Source organism: Lynx canadensis, chromosome A2, assembly GCF_007474595.2.
Source record: "Lynx canadensis isolate LIC74 chromosome A2, mLynCan4.pri.v2, whole genome shotgun sequence".
Classification (NCBI taxonomy): Eukaryota; Metazoa; Chordata; class Mammalia; order Carnivora; family Felidae; genus Lynx; species Lynx canadensis.
The window spans coordinates 130,253,616-130,281,542 of NC_044304.2; the positions used below are offsets into that span (position 1 = coordinate 130,253,616).

The 27,927-nt window shown below is 38.2% G+C and overlaps 1 protein-coding gene across 7 annotated transcripts in view; it reads right to left on the reverse strand.

The window, feature by feature from the left end:
* Positions 1-27,927, reverse strand: part of DOCK4 (dedicator of cytokinesis 4) — a 433,703-nt gene that overhangs the window by 75,475 nt on the left and 330,301 nt on the right. For all 7 annotated transcript variants that reach the window (XM_030308249.1, XM_030308247.1, XM_030308245.1 and 4 more), the window contains 2 exons: positions 17,166-17,264; positions 6,634-6,728 (listed from right to left, as the gene is read on the reverse strand). In XM_030308249.1, coding sequence (XP_030164109.1) covers positions 6,634-6,728; positions 17,166-17,264 — 194 coding nt within the window. The remainder of the gene's footprint in view (positions 1-6,633; positions 6,729-17,165; positions 17,265-27,927) is intronic.

A 27,927-nucleotide genomic window follows, 5' to 3' on the forward strand; every position in this document is an offset into this window, starting at 1 on the left:
AGCCAAGAAAGGTTTGCAATCTGTTACTACAAATGGTCAAATTACTGATATCTGCCACAGAAACGCAGCCACAAGGATCATTTCTGACAGCTGTAATCTGTGGGCACAGCACAATAAAATTTACACATAAAAGAGGAAATAGTGCACAGGAAGTCAAAGTTATGGCTTCAAGATTTTCAGTTGCCACCTGATTCTAGCATTTTGAAAGTATTTTTTAAGTAACACTCTCTCCTTGCTATAGAAATCCCATTTCTCAGAATTTGTCAGTTTGAAAACTACTCCAAGATGATAATGTGCTCAAGCAAAAGCCCACCTCCACAAATGATACCTGGACTGGGAGAAGCCCCTTTGTGGATAAACTAGATATCAACAACACTAATGTTTACACACAGAAAACCTCAGGAAATCTATTCGTGGAGGTAACTTCCCTACAATCTGGTGTGTTAACGGGGGCAGAAGGGATCAACGCAAAGACACTTGGGGCAGATGAAAATCCTGGAAGGCCATCAAGGGGACTGATCCAAGCTAGTGATTCTCAAACTTCAGAGCGCATGATAATCACCTCAAGTATTTATAAGACTTCAGGGCCTTACCACCACCCATGGCCTGGTGAGTTCAAGGTGGGGCCCAGCCAGATGATTCTCATGCACCTGATTACCCTGTTTCATTTTGGGGACTGTGTTGCAGAGAGAAGACAAGACAGACGGGTTGGACTTGGAGAGCAGTGATGTTTAGGGAATTTGGCCTTGTTAACCACTGTTTCACCAAGGGTCTAGTCCACAATAAGTTCTTTTTTTTTTTTTTTTTTTTCAACGTTTATTTATTTTTGGGACAGAGAGAGACAGAGCATGAACGGGGGAGGGGCAGAGAGAGAGGGAGACACAGAATCAGAAACAGGCTCCAGGCTCCGAGCCATCAGCCCAGAGCCTGAGGCGGGGCTCGAACTCCCGGACCGCGAGATCGTGACCTGGCTGAAGTCGGACGCTTAACCGACTGCACCACCCAGGTGCCCCAAACAATAAGTTCTATTGTAGCCTCACAACTATATTTAAACCTATGCTTTGTTATCCTTGGTTGCTGTAGTAGGTAATTCTAAAATGAGAAGCTTGTAAAACCTCTTACACCCCTTTGAAAGATATTTTAAAGAACAGAAGCAAAGACACTCCAAGTGGAGGGCACAACATAAGCCAAAACAAGGAAGCAGGAAGCCAAGTGCTTTTGCTTTTAGTCAAGGAAGCATCCAGTGTGGATGAGGAAGAATGGAACAAGGATTGAAAGAGAGGGATTTTAACAACTCCCTTGACCTTCTCCACTGAGCAGCAGTGGCAGAAAGTCACTCACATGTCAGCAGCCTCAGTTTTGGCCTGTTAGGCTCAGATCTTAAGGAAACCTTTCCTTTCATGTATTCATTCTTCCTGCCAGCTCCTCCCAACTCACCAGGATAGGGACCACGTGGGAAGTTCTTGTGTAAATATTTGCCATAACTATTTGAGTGTGGCACATTCATCTTACTAATAGATAGTTTTGGCAAAAATCAGTATCTTCTCTCTCCCCTGGACAGGAAAATTGTTTAAGGATTATAACTCTAAAAGAAAAACACCACCAGTACGAACAAAAAGCAGTGGTAGTGGTGTTGGCGGGTGCTTAACAGATCAGCTGCCCTACCATCCAACTTTTTCATCATCACTATCACATACCCTGTCTTCCCTCCTGTTACTATGCCAATGCTCCTAGCTAAGGTCAGGATTTCTTTGTGTGCATGAGATCAGAGCTTCTTTTGTTGAGAAAGTCTTACCACAAAAAGCACTGCCTACATGGCTGGTGTCATTTCCAGTGCAAGCTGACTGTGGAGAGGGAACAGGCAGTTCTCGATATCCCCACTTGCCTACCCAAGTTGTTCCTTCACTTATTCCTGTTTTCTTTAGTATCAACAGTATTTCTGTCTTTGCCGGGCCAGCCCTAGCTATAAGCCAAAATACTATATAGTTCCATGTTTTAAAAAGGGTCCTAGTCTCCTAATTCCTTCCAGATATAGTCCCATTTCTCTGCTCCCTTTCACAGCAAAACTTCTAGAGAGCGGCTTATATTTATTGTTTTCACTTTCTCAATTCCTACCCGTTCTCGAATTCACTCTGATAAGGCTTTCTCTATCGGTCCACTGCAGCAGCACATGTCAAGGTCATCAATCTCTACACCGCACTGCCAAATCCCGGGTCAACTGCCAGTCTTCATCATCTTCAACCTCCCAGCAGCTCTTGGTATTCCTTCCTTCATGAAATACTTACTCCACAGGACACTGTAGTCTGCTGGTTCTCACTTTAAATCACAGGCTCCTCCTTTTCAGTCTCTTTTGCTGGATGCTTCTCCATACCTTGACCTTTAATAGCAGTATCCTCTACAGCTCTGTTCTAAGCACTCTTCCCCCTTCCAGTCTACACTCCTTTCCGGGTGCTCTCATTCAGTTCCATGGCTTCAAATACCATCCATATGCTGGTGACCCTCAAATGCACATCATCAGCTCTAACCCCTTCCCTCAGCTCCATATAAGCATGGGTAGCTTCCTCTTCTATGTTTCCACTTGGATATCTAAGAGCATCTCAAACTTGTTTAGCGTAAGATTCTTCACCTCCCCCCCACCAAAGCTGTTCCTCTCAGTATTTCCCACCAAAGTGAATGGCACCACCATCCATCCTTTTGTTCAAGCCAAAATTCTAAAGGCCATCTTCCATTTTTTCTCTTCCACCCACATCCAGTCACCTGTAAGTTATGTTATCTCTATCTTCAAAATTGTTCTTCTTACTACCTTCACTGCTATCCACCTGTTCAAGCCATCAGCGTCTCTTACCTGCACTGCTGTATTAAGCTACTAACTGCTTCTTCTTGGTTTCTTTCATGTTTCTCTACTCCCTAATATTTGGGCCCTGTCTTCATCTTCCCAACTCATCTTTACTGGTTCCTTCTCTGCTCATGTTTCAGCCATAGTAACAGTCCTTTGGTGCATTTAAATGTGCCACATTCATCCTGACCACAGGGCCTTTGTATATGCTATTCCTGCTGGTAAGAAGATTCTTCCTTTGCTGTCTACCTGTTAATTCCTGCTTTAGCTTTCAGCTCAAGTTTGACTTCCTAATGAAAGAGCTCTCCAATCCCAGTACAGAGCAAAGTTCCTTTCATAAACATCTTCAAATAACTGTGCTCTATTTTTATGGAATTTATTTTATACTGTAGGCAACAAAAAAGATTTGCTAAATGGATGGGTCAGGAAATGAATGACCTCCCCTAAGAATCTTTGATTCCATAAATCACCTATTCACTACATAGATCTCATATGAAAGCTAAATTAGCTAATAGTAATAGTCAACTAAATAATTCAGGGTTTGATGAGAAAAAGCACAAAAGAAAATGTACCCTAGGTTTGAAGCCACCATGTACACAAAATAAATAAATTAAGGACCTGAAATTTCAACTCGTAGGCCAGAAGGTTTTACTTTCCTCAGCAGCAAGTCTGTTATAAGATTTATCTCTTTGAAAATGTATAAAACTGTGACTTTATTTTTGTACTGTATTTTGCAATGTGTATGGGAAGGGGGTGGAAAGAAGCTTGTCTCAAAGTGTCCTGTATTTTTGGTACTTAATTTTCATCTCCCTTATGTTCCTTCTTTCTCAAATTGAGCAGTTGTTCTCATCAGAAACATCTACCAAGAACTTAACAGTGGGCACAATACAGCTTTGCACACAAGCTAGAGAGTCACATGTCTTATCCTTGTGAAATTTAGCCTGGATGCAGTTACTGTGTTGTTACCTAATATTAGACATTCGGGTGGAAATAAACCACACAAGACCGTACTAATCACCAAGAGTCTGGTCATAGCTTTTGGTAGGACTTCACATAAAGCAGGGAAGCTACATGGTTTGGGACAATATAGTTTGTAGATGAAAGTTAAAGGCATTTAACTTACTTGAACACACAGGAAGAAAGGATCGGCACATAAAAGAAGGCATATTTTGAGTTCGAGGGTAGGGCAGTGTGACTTCTCAGCTAGTTACTATCAATTTGGCATGTATGAAGCACATAGTGGGTAGTAAAAGTGGGAGTTTGGGTCAAAATGCCTCTTTGAGGAGCCCTGATCAAACCATCTAAGGAAGGTAGCACCATGGAAGAAAGGTGGTCAACCTGAGAGATGTAGACCTAGCTCCTCCAACTTGCTTCTACACAGTTAGCAAAGCGATAACGTTTTCTTTCCAGTGTACGTTCTTCAACATATTTTAAATATCCTTAACATCTTTCAGAAATTTAGTTTTCTACCAATATTACATGGCTAATACCTGTATGGATAAAGCAGGAAGAGCTGAAGGCTTATTTCTGGAACATATTGCACTCATAAGGCAAGGAAAATCTCATATGGCTTCATAATTTGAACGGGAAATGGCTAGGGTAGTTGAATGGGGAGAAGAGAGGGAAGCAAAATGGCAAAGAGCAGTGTCTGTTTCAACTCTGCAGGAGTTCTACCAGACCCTGGAGCCCTCTCTACAAATTAGATCGGACTTGCCATCACCAGTGGAAAAACAGTGCTCACTTCTTATCAGCACTGACTTGGGTGGCAAGGGCATGATGTCATCGCATTTAGCAAAGGCTGATGGCCTTTTCCTTGGATTTGCTTTTGGAGTATCTTCTGTTTAAATGCATTACACAGAGCTCATCTCAAAGTAACTGTGCTCCTGTTTGATTAGCACCAGATAAAAATATTGAACATTGTGTGTTTACTCAAAAGCAGAATCTATACTTCTAAGTCTGTTACCCATTTGTGTGACCATGAAGTCTTCATAAACGGCGTGTAGACTTTTAGGTGAAGTAGAGAGAGACAGTGTTTACTTTAAAAAAGTCACATTGTGGTCACGATTTTCAGGAAGCTCAAGCAGAGCCTGTGTGCATAAGGAACAAAATGTCAAATTTATCTTTGGTTTGAATTTCTGCCATTAAATATTCTAATTCAAGGCAAAATATCCCTGTGCACACAGGGCAGACATGATGACCAAATGATGATGCTGCATGATGATGATGTCAGCAGCCTGGACCTCTTCCCAGATAGCTCCCTGGACTACTTCATAGCCCTCTGCATGTACCCAGCATGTAGATCTTTGGTAATAAGGCCAGATACATGACAAATAGTTCCCATTTAAATCTGTGGCTTCCGGACATCCAGACAAAAAGATATGTGATTCTACTCACAGATATCAAACTAAATATGCTAAATTCTAAAGAGAGCTATTTCAGGAATCTCAATTAGTCTTCAAAATGGAAAAGCTTCTTCTGTACTTATGTAAAATATAATATGCCATATTATACTATTTGTTACTTCACAAGTTTTTAACACATCATTTTAACACCTCCACATCTATAAATGTAGACTGCAGCAGAAGCCATATTAGGCACATCTTATCAAAATCAAACCCTATATTACTGTGGCTCTTACCACCATCATACCTGGCATCTGGGGAAGACATATGGTATCTCTGGCCTATGGCTAGACACCTGGAGAATTCAACTGTTATCCTGAATGTGAAGGTGTTCGGGGCTGGACAAGAGGAGGAAGGAGAAGCAGGCAAACGTAGACTCGAAAGAAAGAATGTTCAAGAAACAGGGTAAATGACAAGTGTGGAAGTAAAGATCAGCCAGTTTCCTGAAGAACTTCACCTTCATTCTGTATCCTGAGATGACAGAGACAGGAAGCATGACAGCAGATAAAGCCATGACACTGTATTCTCTGGGACAGCTCCTGCCTTTCTGGCTGCCCTCTAATCTCTTTTCCTGGCTCCTATTACTTCTAGTACTGACGTCAAATGTTTGATTTTTTCCCCCTGGATGTGCCTAATACAAGCCAATTTTATCAACTTCCAGAGATTCATCTTTATGTCAATATCTCCCCAAATGTCTTCTCTAGTTCTGAATTTTGCTGAGAGCATTATTTTCAGTAGTCTACCAGCCTTCTCAGTTGGCTGTATAAAAGAAACTTCAATCTTCATGTATCCAACTCAGGGGTCCTATCTTATTCCCAGTGCTGAGTACATGGTAGACACTTAATGCATTCCGCTGAGTTAAAATGAATGAAGAAAGATTAGAAATGACTCAAGTGGCCAGCAACAGGGCTCGTTAAATAAACAATGGTACATCTACTCAATAGAACATGATACAACTACCAAAGAAAAAAGAAACATAAACAAATGAGGGGCTTTCTAAGTATTAATGTGGAAAGACTGCCAGGATGTTTTAGGGGAAAAAGCAACGTGCCGTATTACGCACCTGCCAGGCAGAAAAGAACACTGGAAGGTCATGCAAGAAACAAATAAAAGTGGTTATTACAGGCTGGGGGTAAGGAATAAATATGGAAGGTGGGAGTGAGATTTTTCAGTGTATACTCTTGTTATATTACTTGATTTTTGAACTATGTTCATTTATCACCTATTTAAAACGAATAGTAATACTTTTTAAAAAGTGAGACAAGTTAATTCAGAGACAAAGGACAAGAATCCCTGTATTTGAAGCTTTCAAATTTGAGATCAGACTAAAAAAAAAAAATCATTTTGTGCCTCCTCTCCAATGAGCTGCAATTGTCATCAATTTAAATGTCTTACTTGTTAGCCACCAAGCGCATAACAGTCCAGTCCTTTGGAAACATCTCTGGGCGTATCAATATTCGGAACACAGTAAATATCTGCAGCAGAAAATCCTTGGATAGGAAGGAAATAGACCATTTTACTGAGTTATTGTAACTGTCAACACACACACACACACACACACGCACACGCACACGCACGCACACACACACAGCACTGTTGTTACCATTTCCAAAGAAACTACAGAGAAGGGAGCCATGTTTTCATAGTTCACCAGGAGAAAGAATCATCGCCCTTCCCATTCTCAACACCCAAGTGGTTTGCTACTCTTCCCAAATGTTCTCTTTTCTTTCTCATAAATGGTGGGAATGGCTTTTCATTCCTCTTCACAAGCTCTAAGCATTTAGGTTTTATAAATAAAGGGGAAGACTGGCTTAGCAGGCAAATATGTTCTCTTCTTTTATTATAGTCTTAAACATCAGAACTTCTCATATCGAGAGAACTATCAACAATCCTTCCTTTTAAGTGTCAAAATATAGAAAGTTATATTCATTAAAAAGAATTTTCAGCAAACACCCATGTTTCTTAGAGGGCATTCTGAAGATATAGTATTAATAGTATGCATGTAGGTTTACAGAATCTGAGCATGCTATGCGGAATACACTCAAATAAGGATGTGTGCTAGGCCGAGCCCAGTGGTGAGTGCTTAGTAGCTATGAGTGTCAAAGAATTCTTCACAGAGATGTCATGCCAGAGGGCAGTGGTATTTACTAAGATGTTATCCTTAAACCCATCACCTGGAAACACTCTTGACAGGAGGCTATTTCCAGACACAGAAATACCTCTTCTTAAAACATTACAAGTAATAGGATCCCAAATGTTGCAGCATTTTATACTTAAAGGCAACTCTAGGAGATAACACACTACATGTAATGAGTGACATAAAGCGTGCCCAATCAGAAAGAAATTGGCTCAATCTAGCTTTTATTTAGACTTATTAACTAGAAAACCAAGATTTCTTGGTAACCTTAAGCAATGCTAGGAAAATACATCTCGCTGCCAATCTGATTGAAGTCAACAGTATGGTGATGCTTAAAACAAACAAACAAAAAAACAAACACAGGAGTTTTATATATGAAACCCAACAACACACTATGTTAAACGTGTAAGCTGCTTGAATATAAGATTACAGTTGTCATTGATATGATGAGGAGATAGCTAGAATCTGAAAATATAAGGAACATCTGGTGGCTGTGTGTATGTGTGTGTGCTTTTTTAACATACTCTAACAGCTTTGATCAAGCCCATAAATATTTTGACAAGGATTTATTTTAGCTTCTTTGGCATCAACACACATAGACTGATATGTAGTATGTACCATGTGGAAATGCGCCCAGTAGGTCACTTTTCTTTAAATGGCCAGATTTTTCTTATGTAGGAAGAGTTTCCCAAATGCATTCCATGGCAGGTCAGATCATTTGGGGAAACACTTCACATTCTAGCCCTCTCTTGAGAAAGTAGGTCATTAGCATACTAAAACTGTGAGAAGCCCTTTTTGATGCATTTCTAAAACTTATTCCAAAAAGTTTTTCAATTTATTCTTTTGGGTGTCCCAGACATGAATATATTATAATCCCTCCAAAAATGGATGTTTGCATTTACCTTTCAAAGAATTTGATCCTACTTCAGTTTCCTATCTTGTTGCACTTGCTTAGATAGAAAAAAAATCATGAAGGTGAGAAGTCACATCTCACAGTCTACAATTACTTAGGAATGTTGAAATAATTTCTATAACATTGAAATTTCAGGGGCGCCTGGGTGGCGCAGTCGGTTAAGCGTCCGACTTCAGCCAGGTCACGATCTCGCGGTCCGTGAGTTCGAGCCCCGCGTCAGGCTCTGGGCTGATGGCTCAGAGCCTGGAGCCTGTTTCCGATTCTGTGTCTCCCTCTCTCTCTGCCCCTCCCCCGTTCATGCTCTGTCTCTCTCTGTCCCAAAAATAAATAAAACGTTGAAAAAAAAAAAAAAAAAGAAATTTCATCTTTTCTCCTCAAAACTTTTAGACAATTGGAAAATGGAGGTAGCACCCTTCGTGCTTGGGTGTCTGTAGGGGGGAAGGTAGGAGAGAGGGATTTCGGTTGCACAGAGAAAAAAGTGACTGAAAAAGTGGCTACAGGAGGCAGGGTATCTACCTCCTGGGCTGGCAACTTTGGTTGTTCTTTCGCAGTGCTGGGGACGAAGGGAAAGGTATTCCAGGTATAGGAGCTGGGGACAGACAACTTGTTTCTGTGCCATCTCATTTTCTTGTTCCCAGTTATCTCACAAAATAAAAAGTGTGGCAGCATGTGACATAGTGCCAATGCTCATGTATTGACAGAAATCTTTACTTGCCCTGAGAGAACTTTTTGGCATCTCAAATAGCTCTCTATGGTATCCACGCAAGCTTCACCTACCTTCATAGAGCCAAACACATTCATTGTGGAAATCTTACAATCAAAATACAAGAACATTACATTAACAATCAGAAAATCTCGATTTTAATCCTGGATCGGCAACAAACTAACTCGATGACGTTGGCAATTTATTTGATCTGCCTGGAAGTGAGTTCTCATCCTTGGAAAATGTGGGACCTTTAAGGTCCCTTGTGGTTAGGGGTGATTTAAAAAAGTTAATATGATCACTTATCTATTCATATAATAGACAAAAATGTTTCCTTATTTCTAAATTTTAGGCCAATGTTTCATCAGATGGTAACATGAATACCTTCCACTGTAGCACTTACATGTAATTTAGTTCAGTAAGTATTTATTGTCAACTGCCACGTAACAGGTATCATTTCAAACTCAGTCCCAGTACTTAAAGCACTAACATCTGAACGCTAGATTCTTTGACACCACCCTCCTGCCTGCCCTCCCCAAATACAGCGGTATTTCCCTAAATACTTTTCGGCTCTGATCATTTCACAGAATAAGTACTTTTGCATAGATATGTGAAGTTATTTTGCACACATGACAATAACTAACAGATCTTTCCCATAATTTAAAAAAAGAACATTGGTACAATAATATTCTTGTTTGGATAGCAAGAAATAAGGGTTTCATATGCCACTGTTTGAAAATTGGTAGCCTGGGAGCAGTTTCTTTCAAATAGCACAACATGGTAACTTAACTGCATTGCCCGTTTTATTCAAATCAAGGTCAAAATAAAAAAAAAAGAAACAGGGAGGTGGTACGTTACAGAAGCACGTTTTCTGCAGTGCAAGAGGTTTAAGAAAGGAAGTTCATATGAAAACCAAAACGATAAAAAGTTCCATTCTCAAAAGACAAGAAAGCAAGAGCAATTTTTTTGTGATTTTCAAAATTATCACTAACATTTATTCATCCATAAATATTGGGTGCTTTCTAAAGCACCAGGCACTGTGTTAGATGCTGGGTTACACCTAGTGGGGTAAGATACATTCTGTTATTGATTCATGAAAGAGTAGTTCCAGAGGGCCTGCGATATGTCATACCACAATCAGCTGAATGTGACACCCGCCTTCATGGAGCTTACGGTTTGGTGGGCGGGATGAATGTGTATCTAAAAACCACAGACAACATGTGTGCGCTACCAACGAGGGAAGTGTGAGGACCAAGTAGTCCAGGTAGAGGGAAGAGCACCAAGCTTGAAAGCCAAGAGACAACACGGCTGTCTGGACTGTAGTGGGGAGTGGCAAGCAATGGGGGTGAAAGATAAGAAGGGAAAAATCAAAAGCTGACAGACAGATGATAGATAGGGACCAATCAAAGATAAATACACAGAAGAAAGATAAATAAAAGGTAAATAAATATCATTCTTTCTTCATGGTAAGGAACGTGGAAATTTACCCTGAGGGCGATGAGAAGGCCGTTAGGGGTCTCATGCAGATGTGGGAGAAGATTAAATGTATTTTACATTCATTTTCTGACTGCGTCATACAAAAAATTGTTTTGTGTTTACACATAAGACTGTGGTATGTGAACAGCACAGGATAGAAATTAAGTTTACGAAACAGAATTAGTGAGAGACAGGAGACAGAACTCTGAGATCATGAAACGTGAATTAAGAACTCAAGAAAATAAAGCATCACCAGGTAGATAGACCAGCACACAGTCTCCTTGTGTCAAAAGCAATGAACAGGGACAGAGCCTTCTAGGAACACATTTCCTTTACTTACGATTTAAAGTAGAGTCGAATATTATTTTAAAAATTTGCCACAAATTTCAAATTTCACCCTTGATATGGAGTTTGAATTCAAATAAAGGGTGTTAATAATCATTATCACAGTGAAATTCATACCCTTAAAGTTGAATAAGCACATTATGTAAAAATAACTCCCAAGTGGTCTTCAGTCTTCAAGAGCTATAGAATTATTTTTCTATAATAAAGACTATAAGCTGAAATAATCATATGGAAAAAGATGGTTTGTGAGGTGTGCAGACATTTACTGAGAGGGTTGTTTCAACGAACAAAGATATAATATTCCAGGCTCTGTGCTTAGGACACAAAGACATGGTCCCTATTCTCACAGAGCACAGTCATCAAGGAGTCAAGGAGACAACAATTACAAAGCAATGTTGGATGTTATCACGAAGAGGGGGTGGTAGGCACTGTATTCTGTGAATGCTTCATAAAGAAAGAGATTCCTAGTCTGGATTTTACAGAATGAGTCAAAATCAGGGAAGGGATTAATAGGGGTACAAAATAAGTAGTGGTGGAATAGGCATTTCAGGTAAATTAAAAAAAAAAAGAAAAGAAAAGAAACAGAAAAAGATTCGGAGGAATTAAACCCAAGTAATTTTAAGTGGCTAGAGTGAGATGTGTTTGGAAGAGAGTAGAGGGTAGAGGATACTGAGAATGTAAGGTAGACTGAAGACAGGGATGATGTTGGCAAAGGCTGGGTCTTGTCCCACAGGGAATGTGAAGTCCTCAGGGCTTTAAAGTTGGACTGTGATGTGATCAGATATAATTTTGGAAAGCTAGTGGGCCAGTATATGAGAGACAATGAAAGGTTTTAATAGTGCTGTACTTAACTTCCAGAACATGTATAATATCACATTTAAGCAAGATCCCCACAGTTCTATTTGAAAAGTCATAATCAACAAAGAACAGGAAACTCACTGCTCTCTATGTACCAGAAATACCATGGATATGGACAAAACTTCAGTCCTCAGTAGAAGGTGGGTGTATAATAAAACGCTATTGACTACAGAAGGAGAAAAAAAAAAAAAAACCTAATCACTTCCTAGTCTTGCTTTTGTTCATTTCTAAAATAATGCCATTCTACAGAAGGAAAGAACTAAATAATGCAGAGTACCAGTCCTTGGGTCCTTGGTCCTACACAGTTCTCTTGACATTGTTACTTATACCACTCACACATAGCACCCGAGGACCAAGGAGAAGAAATGGCATACTGTTCAAAATGTCAGAAGCTACCCCAAGAATCACCCTGGAGAGGTCCTGATTCTTCAAGCAAGAATGGAGTAAAAACACCAATAGTCTTAGTAAATACGAGAACTACAGACTTTCAAATTTGTTTTCATTTAGAGAACCACTGTGAAATGCTAGGCCAAATCTTTCTTTGAATTGATAAGAGTAAAGAAAAAAAAGCAGTGATGCTAGGAATAAAGAACAACAAAAATGTTAACCTGAATGTTTCAACATCTAATCTGTCAGTATTAATGAAGATTTAAAGTGCACATATCGCAGTTCTACTTCAGGAATTCATTCTGCAGCAATAAGGCCACAAGCACAGAGAGATGTGTTATCATGATGTTCACCACTATACCCTTTCCATTGGCAAAAATCAGAAACATCCTGAATACCCAACAAAAGGGGAATGATTACATTATTTAGCATCCATACAATGAGATTCAGAAGAATAAAAGATGTAACAAGCTCTATAATGTTCAGGACATATTACTATGTGGAAAAGTGCAACTAGTATGAATGCTATATTCCATTAAAAATACGTGTGTATATACCATAAAAAATAATCTATGAGGATACAACCTTATGTGTTAACAGTAGCTCCCTCTGGGCATCAGAAAACATGTATGTGGAAGGGAGGCAGACATATACTTTGATCACTTTTAACTAGTAGGTTAAATGGGATTCTTCCTGTCTAATCCCAATAGCAGTTATAATTTTCCATTGACTATCACTTTACTAAGCTCTACCCTCCCTTATGTATTATATATTCCATTTCTAATCTAAAGGTAGATACAAAACCCTCAAATAACTCTTTCCATTAACTTGGCCTTTCATCTCCATGACTGGAATTGCCTTATTACTTTTAAAGAGTGGACAAATGAAATTTTATGCAATTTGATAGCGAAGATTTTGGTTTCTAACAAATGTCATTAGAGTTTAGGGAAAAGGTGAGTTGAGCTGTGTGAACAAGAGTTCAGATGTTAATGGAATTCCAGGCCCTCTCAGTTACTTCCTTGGGGGGGGGGCGGGGGGAGGAGTTGGGGGGTTGGTTGGCCGGGAGTAAAATGAGGCACTGTAGGAAAAGTCTTTAGCGCTGCATCTGGCCCATAGCAGTGGGGGTGGTGGTGAGGAGGTAATATCAGCCATCATCACTGTTGTTTATATACATCCCACTCAATTATAACTTAATGATTTAGATGCTGTTAATAACATGAAAGCATTAAGACTAGCAAAGACTAGCAAGACTAGCAAAGACTGTTTTGCTCGTCTTGATATCCCTAATGTCTAGCCACTGTGCACAATATATGTTTGTTGAATCAAGTAACTGTCATTTGTAATAAAATAGTAATAGTGCCAACCTCAGGGGGTTCTTCTGAGGATTCAGGGAGTTAATATTAATCAACCTTTTAGAACAGTACCTTGCATGTACTAAGATTTACAATTATATAAGTGTTTACTGTTTGAGGTTCTCAGCTCTTTACCACAATAGCCAAAGCTCAAAGTGGTCTAAAATGTTGGTGATAATCCATTTGGCAGCAAAACCTGACCTGAACTATTTAGTCTTTATTTAACCTCACCTAGACTGAATTTTTTTTAACTGCACAAATATTAAGATTTTTTTATTAGAGTGGCTATACCCATATATAGTATGTGCACCATATAGATTACCTTTCTGAAATGTCAAAAGATTCTAATTTCTAAAATGCACTTAATATTAAGGACTTGGCATAAGGGACAGTGGACCAGTGTTACTATTTTTAAAAGATCTTGTAATTTAGATTTCAGTAGCATAAATAGGGATATTTGGGTTTTAAGAAAACTGAGAACAAGAAAAATCTGTTAAAAGGTGACATCTGAACTTTTAAAATGCAGAGTAAAACCGGAAGACTAATTAGCCTTTAGTAAAAAAAAATAAATAAATAAAATAAAAAAAATGACTTTTAGCTTGCCTTCACTCCAGTTACTCCCCTTTCATTCTTACACTGGAAAGGTGATCTTCCTCCTAGTCACAGATACTTCTGTCCCCTCCTGCTGCCTTTGCAGGGAACCTCACCACCCTTGCACTTCTTCCTTATGTCTTCGGCTTCTCCTCCACCAGCTCTAATCATCCATATTCAAACATGCTTAAGTCTCCTCCAAAATAAATATTTCTACGACATCCAAAGTTCCCCTTTAGTACACACCTGTCCTCCCTTTCTTGAAACACGGCATGCATCTACTGTATCTTTTTCATTTTTTCATTCTGCAATTCATGACAGCTTGGTTTCCACCCTCACCACTGTATTGAAATTGCTCATCAAGTTCATCAACAATAGGAACAGACCCTTTTATGATCCCACCTCACCGCCCTGCAGTAGCCAGTACTGTTCACCACTTCTCCCCCCTTCATGCTTAGGATTCTATTTAGAGCTCTTCAATTACATGCTCTACACTCTTCTTCTATGTTCACATTTACTTCCCTATCAATTACTATTCACTAGCTGATAATTCCCAAATCTACAACTGCAGCCTAGCTCTGTCTCTTGAACTTCAGACACTGTTTATAAAACATTCATTTTAATGTCCCTCAAGTGACCAAACTCAAGCTGAAACTGAATTATGTTTGCTCCCAAACCTGTACACCCATACCTCCTTGGTTCCCCATGCAGTGAGTGGCACCCACATCTGGCCTGTTGTCAGAGAGCCTGGGATTCATCGATTCATCTTCAACTCTTCTCTCTCCTTCACCTCTTCTCACTCCTTCATCTTTTTTTTTTTTTTTTTTTTTTTTTTTTTTTTTATGAAATCAGTTACCAACACCTGTCAACTGAACTTCCTAAATGACTCTAGAATCTACCATCATGATCACCTCTCTTTCAGGCCACAGTCATCACTAGCACAGACTATTCTGCCTCAGATACTTTACATAGTTCTGCTTCCTGTTTGTCTTTGGCTAATTCATTTTCAATAGTGCAACCAAGCAGGTTTTTCTTAACTGAAATGGGATCATGGCTCTCCTTTCTTTCTTAAAACCCTCCACAGCTTCCAGATGTTCTCAACATAAAGTCCACACACATTCTCAGAGCACTGTATCTTATACCTCTCTTCCTCATAGTCTATATTCTATCAAACAATCAACAAATGTTTCTTGAGTGCCTAAAATGTGGTGAGCATGTTCTGAGATCTGAGGATACAGCAGTGAACCAGTCAAAGCTTCAGACACCAAGGAGCTTATAATCTAGTGGCTAGGGGTTGGGGATTCACCCAAACAAATAAACTAAAGCATTCCAGATTTGAATAACTGTGAGTGCAGGGAGTATGCTATGTCAGCACATTCTGGGGACACTTTAGGTGAGAGATCTAACCAAAGACAGGTACAGCACACTCTTACTCATCTCTTAGCTCTCAGCTGAGAGCTCCCTTGGGGACTTTTCCTCATGTCATGAGTTTGGCCTGGCAGGAATTCCTAGATGCTCTGGAGCACTGTGGGGTCAATGTCTATTACCTGCCTGATTTCTCCCCCTACAGGGACTGGACAATTTGTTCCTGGCTACATAATAAAACTAGTAGGGCTTAGCATGCCTGAATTTTTCAATCAGTATTTCTTGAAGGACAGATGAAGTAATTAAGAGCATGAAATAATTTTCCTGGCCTGAAGGCCTAGTTAATTTTGAAGTAGGAAATTTTGAAAAGGTGTGTGGATGACTGAAATGAGGAAAGGCCATACAAAATACTTTATTCATTACTTCCATTTGCTCTATTGTTATTAATGTGAATAATAAGGCATAAAACTCAATACCTAGATTAAATTCACCATGGTTTTCAATGCATGCTTCTCGGCTATTTTTTTAATTCCTAGGCTCTGTAAAAGTAAGTATCCTTTCTTATGTGAAAGTTTGAAACATGAAGTCATAGACCTCTTATGTAAAGCCTAATAGCTCCTTAATAGTGCTACATACTCAACTTCTGAAGAATGTTAATAACTGCACAATTATCTTCCTTTTTAGCCACATGGATTTCTGTATCTAGAGTGGGTATCATCTAAAGTCCTTTATCTGTTTTTAATTCTAAACTCAAGATTGAAAGTAATCATGAAAAACAGATTGTTAGGCACAGGTATATGCCAAGTGACTGACTGCTAGAAAGATTACATCTGCCCAAATCTATTCTCTTTGTTTCATGATTCAGCCTGTCATCTGCCGCAAGGTAACTAAAGGATTTTTCTGAGGTCATGCAACATCTTCCAGGCAGTTAAAAATCAAAGGTAAATGATTCCTGTGCATGATATATATTTTAAAAATCTACAAATCTCCCCCTGAGGTGCTGCGAAGGCTTCTGGTCACGCCAACATTGCAGCGCGACTGTTCTACGGTCCTCTAATTCTCCACCACCTGGCATGTCAATACTCCTTCCATTATGATGGCTTACCTATGAAGATGCCTGGAAAACTCAAGAGACAGAAGAGAGATAAAAGTAAATAAGAACAGATGACAGGTCATTCCTCCAACTGAGGACAATCAACTTCTAAGCTTTTAGTGAACACCATGATGGAAGTATTGAAGCTCCATAAATCTCAGCAAAGTGTGAATTTTTATAAACCTGGCATCAATATTTTCTATTGAATGTCAGCCTGTCACACTAGCACAGCATAGTGATCAGACTGTAGCTCATAGAGAATATCAAACACAACTCTGCTTCTCTAGTCAGAACGTTGTAGCCAGAACTCCTCATTGTGGTTTTAGAGTGATGAAATCAGATAATAGGTTTATATATTCTTCCTTATCATCTATAAGGCCAATATTCCTAAGTCTACCTAACTAGAGTTACTCTATTTGCTTTTGTCTCATTAGGTCTGTGATTGTGTTTCTAGTTTACTGGATTTTGCTGACAGGTATTTCAAAGCCTATGTCCTTGTATAAAATAAAAGTTAATTTGCTTTGCTTGAGTGGTTGAAAATCTTAAAGAGCCAAGATAGTCAGACATGTGGATGAAGGTGAGAAAAAATAGCACAGATTTAACAGAAACAGGTAAAACAACTGTCAAGGAACTATTTGAACAATGATGAATGTGAACAAGGAAAGCTAAAATGATACAGGAAATTAAAAAAAAAAAATGTCACTTACCCTTAACTCTTCCTTTGTATTGAAACTATCAAGAAGTTGTTGATAATGTCTATCTGTCATTTGTCGTAATAGGGACAGGAGACAAGCAACAAACTCACCCTAATGTAAAGAAAAAAACAACAACAACATAGTTTTTAATGAGAGCAAAAATGAACATCAGTAACTTACCTTGAACTGCCCTCAAATAGAACAGTTTTTAAGTGTTTTTTTTAAAAAACCCATGAGGATCTAAAGTCACTCTGTGAAGTCTTTTTAATCTAAACTAACCATAATATTATGGTCAAAATTTCTCCCTCTGATGAATACCCTTTACTTGGTATACATGCATTTTCAAATTGGGAGTAGATTTTTTTTTTTTTTTAACTTGGGTGGAAGCTTTTCACTAGGAAACCAACCTCACACACTTAAAAAAGGCAAGGCCATTTACTGAGAATTTACTATACCTTCATTCATTGTCATTTGAACCTCATTATCAATGCTATGAGGGGGTATAATATTTATTCAAAGAAGATAAATTGTAGGTTCAGTGGGCTAAAAGACTTGTCCAAAGTCACATCACTAAAAAGTGAAAGAGCTAGAGTTATCTCTACATCTTTCTGACTCCAAAGCTCTTCCAGTAACTTCATGCTCATTTTTGAATTCACATAATCTCTTCCAACTCATCTGAGTGCTGGTCTGCTGATTTTCAGGGTATAAAAAAGCCATACATTACAATGTTGGTTCCAAACTCCTTTTAAAAATAGTCTGTCATTAAAAAAATAAAAAATAAAAATAGTTTGTAACTCTTTGCTGCTTGGGTGCTATGTGATTGACTCCTAAAAAGTCAATTTTTAAAAATTAATAATGAAAAAAAGTAGCATCCATAGGTTTGAAGACCCATAAAATTGCTATCACTTGCATTTCCCAAAGTAAATCTGATTTAAAGTATCTGTGCTTTGATGCAACCTTTTTTGCTCAGCAAAAAATGATCTACTTTTAATGAGAACAATAACATTTAAAACACAATGAACACAACAGGAGTGGCAATCAGTAATGACTCTAAATTTATAAAAATGTACCTTAATTGGGAATTGGTGTGTGTGTGTGTGTGTGTGTGTGTGTGTGTGTGTGTGTACATGGAAAGAGACTATAGGCTCACATATAAAATTAGAGACTAAAACCTCTCAGAAATTGGGATTTTCCAACAGAGGCAGCTAAGTCAGGACAGTCAAACATATCCCTACCAGCTGCCATGGGAGGCCTGAGGATGCTACTTAATGACAGCACAGGGTGGCCAAAGATGCAGGCTGGCTTCTTGCATGAGAATAAATAATTGTCACACACAAGTATGACAGATAATTATTCCTGCATGCTTATTAGGGCAAATATTTAAGAAACTAACTAATAAGGGCTAGCAGAAATCTATCTTCTAAGCACAATATAATACTGTGTTAATGAACAAAGACATTCTTGGTACTTAACACAAGAAATAGAAAATTCAGGGGCACAATGATTAATATTTTAGTGCATGTGTGTGAGGAAACAACCCAAAGCTAGGAAAATATCCCAAAGGACTGAGAGAACAGTACCTGGTGCTCATAAAGGGCTGGGAATAGTGCCTTTTCTCACCAGCAAGACTGGAAAGACCTCGCCATTATTAGGGAATCAATTAGAATACTAAAAATGATCTTTTCTCAGTGGCAGGGAAAAATTACTCCTAGAATAAATGCTGCTCTGATCCTACCTAAAGAAGTTCATAAGCAAGGTGTTAAATAATCAAACAGTTCCTAAGAAATTTAACCTCATGCTAAAGCAACATTCAAAGCTATTTTTAGGAATTAAAAAAAAATCCACTTTTCAAAAGCATAAAATTCACAATCTCTGGCATTCAAGAAAAATTACCAAGCATATAAATAAATAGCAGGAAAATAATGATGCAAATGAGGAGAAAAAAAATCAATAAAAACAGATCCAGGTAAAACATAAATAACAGAATTAACAGTAAAGGGCATTAAAATAGTTATTGTTACTATATTCTATATATTCAGGAAACTAGAGTAAAGTTTGAACATGTTAATTTCAGACATGAAAGATATCAAATAGATTCAAATTGAACTTCTAGAGATGAAGACTATAATGCGTGACATGAAAATTTACTTAATAGGACCACTGGCAGATTAGACATTTGCAGAGGGTAAGATTACTGAACTTGAATTAGAAATTCTCCAAAAGTAAAACTACAACAGGGGTGCCTGGGTGGCTCAGTAGGTTAAGCGTCCGACCTCGGCTCAGGTCATGATCTCACAGTTCGTGAGTTTGAGCCCCGCATCGGGCTCTGTGCTGACAGTTCAGAGCCTGGAGCCTGCATTGGATTCTGTGTCTCCCTCTCTGCTCCTCCACCCCCCCTCCTTCAATATAAATAAAAACATTTAAAAAAAATTAAAAAAAACCCACAACAACAAAGAAAAAGCATCAGTGAACTATAGGATAACTTCCAGTAGCATGATATATATGTAATTACAGATCTCAAAGAGGAGGGAGTAGAAAAAGTAATTGAAGAATAAAGGTGAAAATTTTCAGATTCTATGAAAACTATAAACCTATGTATCAAAAAAGGTCAATAGTTCCTATTCACAAGAAACATGAAAGAAAATACACAAAAGTAAATTACAATAAAACTGCTGATAGCCAGGGATAAAGAGAAAATCTTAACAGTCAGTGAAAAAAAGACACGTTATATATAGAGAAACAAAGATAGGGATGAGATAAATCTCTTTAGAAATAATACAAGCTAGGAGGGAACCAAGATGGCGGAACAGCATGGAAGTTTTCTGTGTGTCTTACGTCCATGAATTACAGCCAGACCAACACTAAACCATCCTGCACACCTAGAAAACTGATCTGAGGATTAACATAACCATCTGCACAACCTGAACCACAGAACTCAGCAGTATGTGGCGCGTAGAGGTGAACATGGGGAGAGAGAAACCACGGAGGACAGGGAAATGCTTTGCGGGTGGAGAGAGGACGGAGATGGGGACAGGGGGGAATATGGGAAAAGGACCCCTCCCCAAAAGCAGCTGGAGAAAAAGTCGAAAATTGGAAACAGCCGCAGGGACTAAACTAAAAATGGAGAAAGGAGAAAGAGAGGGTTTAAATTCCATTAAGACTGTAAACAAGGGGAGCGCAGAGTCTGCAACTCTGCAGTTCAATACCTGGCAGCTCTGGTGGGAAGGGCAAACCCCCAGGAGCAGAGCGGGGTCCAGGAGGTTCTTGGGCCACACGGGGAAAAGCAGTTCCACTGCTGAAAGGAACTTTGGTAGAGACTGTTGAGGCCACCTGGTCCCAGCAGACCCCAGAAAATGGCCACATTCGCTGGTGCTGGAACAAGGTCGTTAAGGGTGAAGTCTGGTGCCAGATGTGGGTTGTGATTTTCCATAATCCTTGAAACAGTGCTGCTAAACTATCTCATTAACTTTTTCTGGGGCAGCTGGCACCTGGCTGCAGTCTCGGGGCACCGGCAGCAGCATGGTCCCACGAATGTTCCTGGGTGCAGCCAGCATTCGGCCATTGCCCTGTAAGACCCTCTGCACAGGGGTGGAACGGGTCAAAGCCACAGTCCCTCAGAAGTAAGGTGCCAGGGAAAACAGCCGTATCTGAGACAAAACTTAGGAGATAGGTCCTACCTAGGGCTTGGTCACGGACAGAGTAAAAGTGGGGAGTGGATGAAAGCTGAAGACAAAGGATCGGTGGGCAATCGCTGATTGGGGAGAACAGAGTTCTGATACTAGAGAGTAGGTAGCTGGGTGACGCCATTTTCACCACTCCCACGCATGCACATACACACCTACGAAGGCCACAACACTCCACCCCAGTAGGCTAGCAGTGCCATCTAGTGAAGAACGGAGCCGTTACACTAAGTCCTGCCCAACTGGGCCAACCTAGCTCTTCAAGAACACAAGTCTCACTGCCTGCTTAGTTTATGGACAATAAAGCCCTTCATAGTCTGACTTCTAGGGAAAAACAGTAATTTCAGTCGTATTTCAATCTGTTAGCAGGTCCATGTGTTCAATTTTCTTTCTTTCTTCCTTTTTTCTTTTTTCTCTTTTTCACTTTTCTTTTTCTTGAATACAGAAAGAGAAAAAATTCATTCTTATTTTCAATTTTTATTAAGAATATTTTACTATATTTTTTACTTTTGTGTAATATTTCCAAATTCTATTTTACTTCCATCATTTATTTTAGTCTACTTCAGTGTATTCACTTTTTCAAATTTCAAACAATTTCCTTTTTTTCTTTTTCTTTTTTCTCTTTTCTGTTTCTTTTCTTTTTCTTGAATACAGAAAGAGAAAAAATTCATTTTTTTAATTTTTATTAAAAATATTTTTAATTTTTTCTACTATATTCTGTACTTTTGTGTAACTTTTTTCAAATTCTACCTTACTTCCATCATTTCATTTTAGTTTACTTCAGCGTATTATTCATTTTTTCAAATTTTTAAACGATTTCTTTTTTTTTTCTTTTTTCTCCCCCTTTTTTCTCTAATCTATCAAGCCACTTTCAACACCCAGACCAAAACACACCTAGGATCTAGCATCATTTGATTTTTTGTGTGCGTATTTTTAATTTTTTAATTTTAATATTTTTTTTAATTTTAATGTTTTTTTAAATTTTAACTTTTTCTACTTCATTCATTCCTTTTCTCCCTTCAAAATGATGAACGAAGGAATTCACTCAAAAAGAAAGAGCAGGAAGAAACGCCATCCAGGCATTTAACCAACACAGATACAAGCAAGATGTCTGAACCAGAATTTAGAATCACGATAATAAGAATACTAGCTGGAGTCGAAAACAGATTAGAATCCCTTTCTGCAGAAATAAAACAAGTAAAAACTAGTCAGGATGAAATAAAAAATGCTATAACTGAGCTGCAATCACGAATGGATGCCACAGCAGCAAGAATGGATGAGGCAGAACAGAGAATCAGCGATACAGAGGACAAACTTATGGAGAATAATGAAGCACAAAAAAAGAGGGAGATTAAGGCAAAAGAGCATGATTTAAGAATTAGAGAAATCAGTGACTCTTTAAAAGGGAACAACATCAGAATCATAGGGGTCCCAGAAGAGGAAGAGAGAGAAATAGGGGTAGAAGTGTTATGTGAGCAAATCATAGTAGAAAACTTTCCTAACGTGGGGAAAGGCACAGACATCAAAATCCAGGAAGCACAGAGATTCAACAAAAACCCATTTGATTCAACAAAAACTGATCATCAACAAGGCATATAGTCAAATTCACAAAATACTAAGGCAAGGAGAAAATCATGAAAGCAGCAAGGGAAAAAAAGTCCTTAGCCTACAGGGGAAGACAGATCAGGTTTGCACCAGACCTATCCACAGAAACTTGGCAGGCCAGAAAGGAGTGGCAGGATATATTCAATGTGATGAATCAGAAAAATATGCAGCCAAGAATTCTTTATCCAGTAAGGCTGTCATTCAAAACAGAAGGAGAGATAAAAAGTTTCCCAGACAAACAAAAATTAAAGGAGTTTGTGACCACTAAACCATCCCTGCAAGAAAGTTTAAGGGGCACTCTCTGAGGGGAGAAAAGATGAATATATAAATACATACATACATACATAAATTCATATCTTTCAGTACTCACTGTAAACATCAATGGACTCAATGCTCCAATCAATAGACATAGGGTAACAGAATGGATAAGAAAACAAGATCCATCTATATGCTGTTTACAAGAGACCCACTTTAGATCTAAAGACACCTTCAGATTCAGAGTAAGCTATTGGAGAACCATCTATCATGCTAATGGTCAACAAAAGAAAGCTGGAGTAGCCATACTTATATCAGACAAACTAGACTTTAAAATAAAGACTGTATCAAGAGATGCAGAAGGGCATTATATCATAATCAAGGAGTCTACACACGAAGAAGAAGTAACAGTTGTAAACAATTATGCACCAAATGTGAAAGCATCCAAATATATAAATCAATTTATCACAAACATAAAGAAACTCATTGATAGTAATACCATAATAGTAGGAGACTTCAACACCACACTCACAGCAATGGACAGATCATCTAATAAAAAAATCAACAAGGAAACATGGCTTTGAATGACACACTGGCAGATGGACTTAACAGATATATTCAGAACATTTCATCCTAAAGAATATACATTCTTCTCCAGTGCCCGTGGAACATTCACCAGAATAGACCATATACTGGGACACAAATCAGCCCTTAGCAAGTACAAAAAGATCGAGATCATACCGTGCATATTCAGATCACAATGCTATGAAACGCGAAATCAACCACAAGAAAAAATTTGGAAAGGTAACAAATACTTGGAGACTGAAGAACATCCTACTAAACAATGAGTGGGCTAACCAAGCAGTTAAAGAGGAAGTTAAAAAGTATATGGAAGCCAATGAAAATGATAACACCACAACCCAAAACCTCTGGGACGCAGCAAAAGCAGTCATAAGAGGAAAGTATATAGCAATCCAGGCCTTTCTAAAGAAGGAAGAAAGATCTCAGATACACAACCTAACCTTACGCCTTAAGGAGCTGGAAAAAGAATGGCAAATAAAACCCAAAACCAGCAGAAGACAGGAAAGAATAAAGATTAGAGCAGAAATTAATGCTATTGAAACCAAAAAAACAGAGAACAGATCAATGAAACCAGAAACTGGTTCTTTGAAAGAATTAACAAAATTGATAAACCACTAGCCAGTTTGATCAAAAAGAAAAAGGACCCAAATAAATAAAATCAAGAATGAAAGAGGAGAGATCACAACCAACACAGCAGAAATACAAACAATAATAAGAGAATATTATGAGCAATTATATGCCAATAAAATGGGCAATCTGGAAGAAATGGACAAATTCCTAGAAACATATACACTACCAAAACTGAAACAAGAAGAAATAGAAAATTTGAACATACCCACAACCAATAAGGAAATCGAATTAGTAATCAAAAATCTGCCAAAAAAACAAGAGTCCAGGGTCAGACGGCATTCCAGGGGAATTCTACCAAACATTTAAGGAAGAGTTAACACCTATTCTATTGAAGCTGTTCCAAAAAATAGAAATGGAGGGAAAAATTCCAAACACATTCTATGAAGCCAACATCACCTTGACTGCAAAACCAGACAGAGACCCCAATAAAAGAACTATAGACCAATTTCCCTGATGAACATGGATGCAAAAATCCTCAATAAGATATTAGCCAACTGGATCCAACAATACATTAAAAAAATTATTCACCATGACCAAATGGGATTTATACCTGGGATGCAGGACTGGTTCAATATCCACAAAACAACTAACGTGACTCATCACATCAATAAAAGAAAGGACAAGAACCATATGATCCTCTCAATAGATGCAGAGAAAGCATTTGACAAAATACAACATCTTTTCTTGAAAAAAACCCTCAAGAAAGTAGGGATAGAAGGATCATACCTCAAAATCATAAAAGCCATATATGAACAACCCAAAGTTAATAACATCCTCAATGGGGAAAAACTGAGAGCTTTCCCCCTAAGGTCAGGAACAAGACAGGGATGTCCACTCTCACCACTGTTATTCAACACAGTATTGGAAGTCTTAGCCTCTGCAATCAGACAACACAAAGAAATAAAAGGCATCCAAATCGGCTGGGAGGAGGTCAAACTTTCACTCTTCGCAGATGACATGATACTCTATATGGAAAACCCAAAAGATTCCACCAAAAAACTGCTACTAGATCTGATCCATGAATTCAGCAAAGTTGCAGGATATAAAATCAACGCACAGAAATTGGCTGCATTCCTATACACCAAAAATGAAGCAACAGAAAGAGAAATCAAGGAATCAATTCCATTTAAAATTGCACCAAAAAACATAAAATACCTAGGAATAAATTTAACCAAAGAGGTGAAAGATCTATACACTGAAAGCTATAGAAAGCTTATGAGAGAAATTGAACAAGACACCAAAAAATGGAAAAATATTCCATGCTCCTAGATAGGAAAAAGAAATATTGTTAAAATGTCGATACTACCCAAAGCAATCTACATATATAATGCAATCTCTATCAAAATAACACCAACATTCTTCACAGAGCTGGAAAAAATAACCTAAAATTTGTATAGAAGCAGAAAAGACCCCGAATAGCCAAAGCAATCTTGAAAAAGAAAACCAAGGCAGGAGGCATCACAATCCCGGACTTCAAGCTATACTAGAAAGCTGTAATCATCAAGACAGTATGGTACTGGCACAAGAACAGACACTCAGATCAATGGAACAGAATAAAGAATCCAGAAATGGACCCACAAATGTATGGCCAACTAATCTTTGACAAAGCAGGAAAGAATATCCAATGGAATAAAGACAGTCTCTTCAGCAAGTGGTGCTGGGAAAACAGGACAGTGACATGCAGATGAATGAACCTGGACCACTTTCTTATACCATACACAAAAATAAACTCAAAATGGATGAAAGACCTAAATGTAAGACAGAAAGCCATCAAAATCCTCGAGGAGAAAGCAGGCAAAAACCTTTGACCTTGGCCGCTGCAACTTCTTACTCAACACATCTCTGGAGGCAAGGGAAACAAAAGCAAAAATGAACTACTGGGACCTCATCAAAATAAAAAGCTTCTGCACAGAGAAGGAAACAATCAGCAAAACTAAAAGGCAACTGACAGAATGGGAACAGATATTTGCAAACAACATATCAGATACAAGGTTAGTATCCAAAATCTATAAAGAACTGATCAAACTCAACACCAAAAAAACAAATAATCCAGTGAAGAAACGGGCAAAAGACATGAATAGACACTTCTCTAAAGAAGACATCCAGATGGCCAACCGACACATGAAAAAGTGCTCAACGTCACTCATCATCAGGGAAATACAAATAAAAACCACAATGAGATACCACCTCACACCTGTCAGAATGGCTAACATTAACAACTCAGGCAACAACAGATGTTGGCGAGGATGCGGAGAAAGAGGGTCTCTTTTGCGCTGCTGGTGGGAATGCAAACTGGTGCAGCTACTCTAGAAAACAGTCTGGAGGTCCCTCAAAAAATTAAAAATAGAACTACCCTACGACCCAGCAATTGCACTACTAGGTATTTATCTAAGGGAGACAGGTGTGCTGTTTCGAAGGGACACATGCACCCCAATGTTTATAACAGCACTATCAACAATAGCCAAAGTATGGAAAGAGCCCAAATGTCCATTGATGGATGAATGGATAAAGAAGATGTGGTGTATACACACACACACACACACACACACACACACACACACACACACACACACTAGAGTATTACCTGGCAATCAAAAAGAATGAAATCTTGCCATTTGCAACTATGTGGATGGAACTGGAGGGTATTATGCTAAGTGAAATTGGTCACAGAAAGACAAAAATCATATGACTTCCCTCATATGAGGACTTTAAGAGACAAAACAGATGAACATAAGGGAAGGGAAACAAAAATAATATAAAAACAGGGAGGGGAACAAAACAGAAGAGACTCATAAAATATGGAGAACAGAGGGTCATTGGAGGGGGCATGGGAAGGGGAATGGGCTAAATGGATAAGGAGCATTAAGGATTCTACTCCTGAAATAATTGTTGCACTATATGCTAACTAATTTCGATGTAAATTTTAAAAAATAAAATTAAAAAATAAAAAAGAAATAATACAAGCTAGAAGACCATGGAGTAACACCTTTAGCGTACTGAAAGAACAAAAACAAATATCAATAGAGAACTTTTTACTCACCAAAAATCTTTCAAAAAGAAAGACAAAACAAAGACTTTTCAGAAGCTTAAACAGTTCACTACTTTTATCAACACTGCACTAAAGGTTCTAGCCAGTGCTATAAAGCAAGAATGAGTAATAAGGCATATAGAGTGGAAAGGGATAAAAAAATGGACAGAAAAAATGCTATTGAATCTATAAGAGCCACTATAACTACTTAAGTGAATTAATCAATGTCTGAGAATAAAGGATCATAAATTTACCAAAACCAATTTTACTTCTATGTATGAGAAATGAGTCATCAGAAACTGAAATTTAACATAACATAATTTATAATACCACTGAAACACAGAAGTACTTAGTCATATACATGATAAAAATATGGTAAGATCTGCACACTGAAAATCATAAAATACTGATGAGAAAAATTAAAGACCGCCTAAATAAATACAAAGATATACTATGTTCATGGATTGCAAGGTTTAATATTGTTCAGATATGGATTTGCATCGAATTGATACAAAGATTCAGTATAATCACAATCAATATCACAGTGGGCCTTTAGAAAGTGACAAGCTGATTTTAAAATTCATATGGAAATGCAAAGAACTTGAAATAGTCACAACACCTTACAAAAAGAATAAAGTTGAAGGACTTATACTAGTTGACTTCAAAAATTATAAAGCTATGGTAGTCAGGATATTGTGAAACTCAAATAATTATATTGAGGGAAAGAAGTCAAAATGCCACATTCCCCTGCAAAAACAACAATGACTATGTAATGTATGATTCCGTTCATAAAATTCCAGAAATGCAAACTTATCTGTAGTAACAGAAAAGTCAGTGGTTGCCTGGGGATGAGGTAGTATGGAGAAGCAAGATGGAGGAAATAAAGAGGGGTACCAGGAAACTTTTGAGAGTGATGGACATGTCAATTATATTGATTGTGATAATGGCTTACAAGTATAATATATATCAAAACTTATCAAATTGTATACTTTAA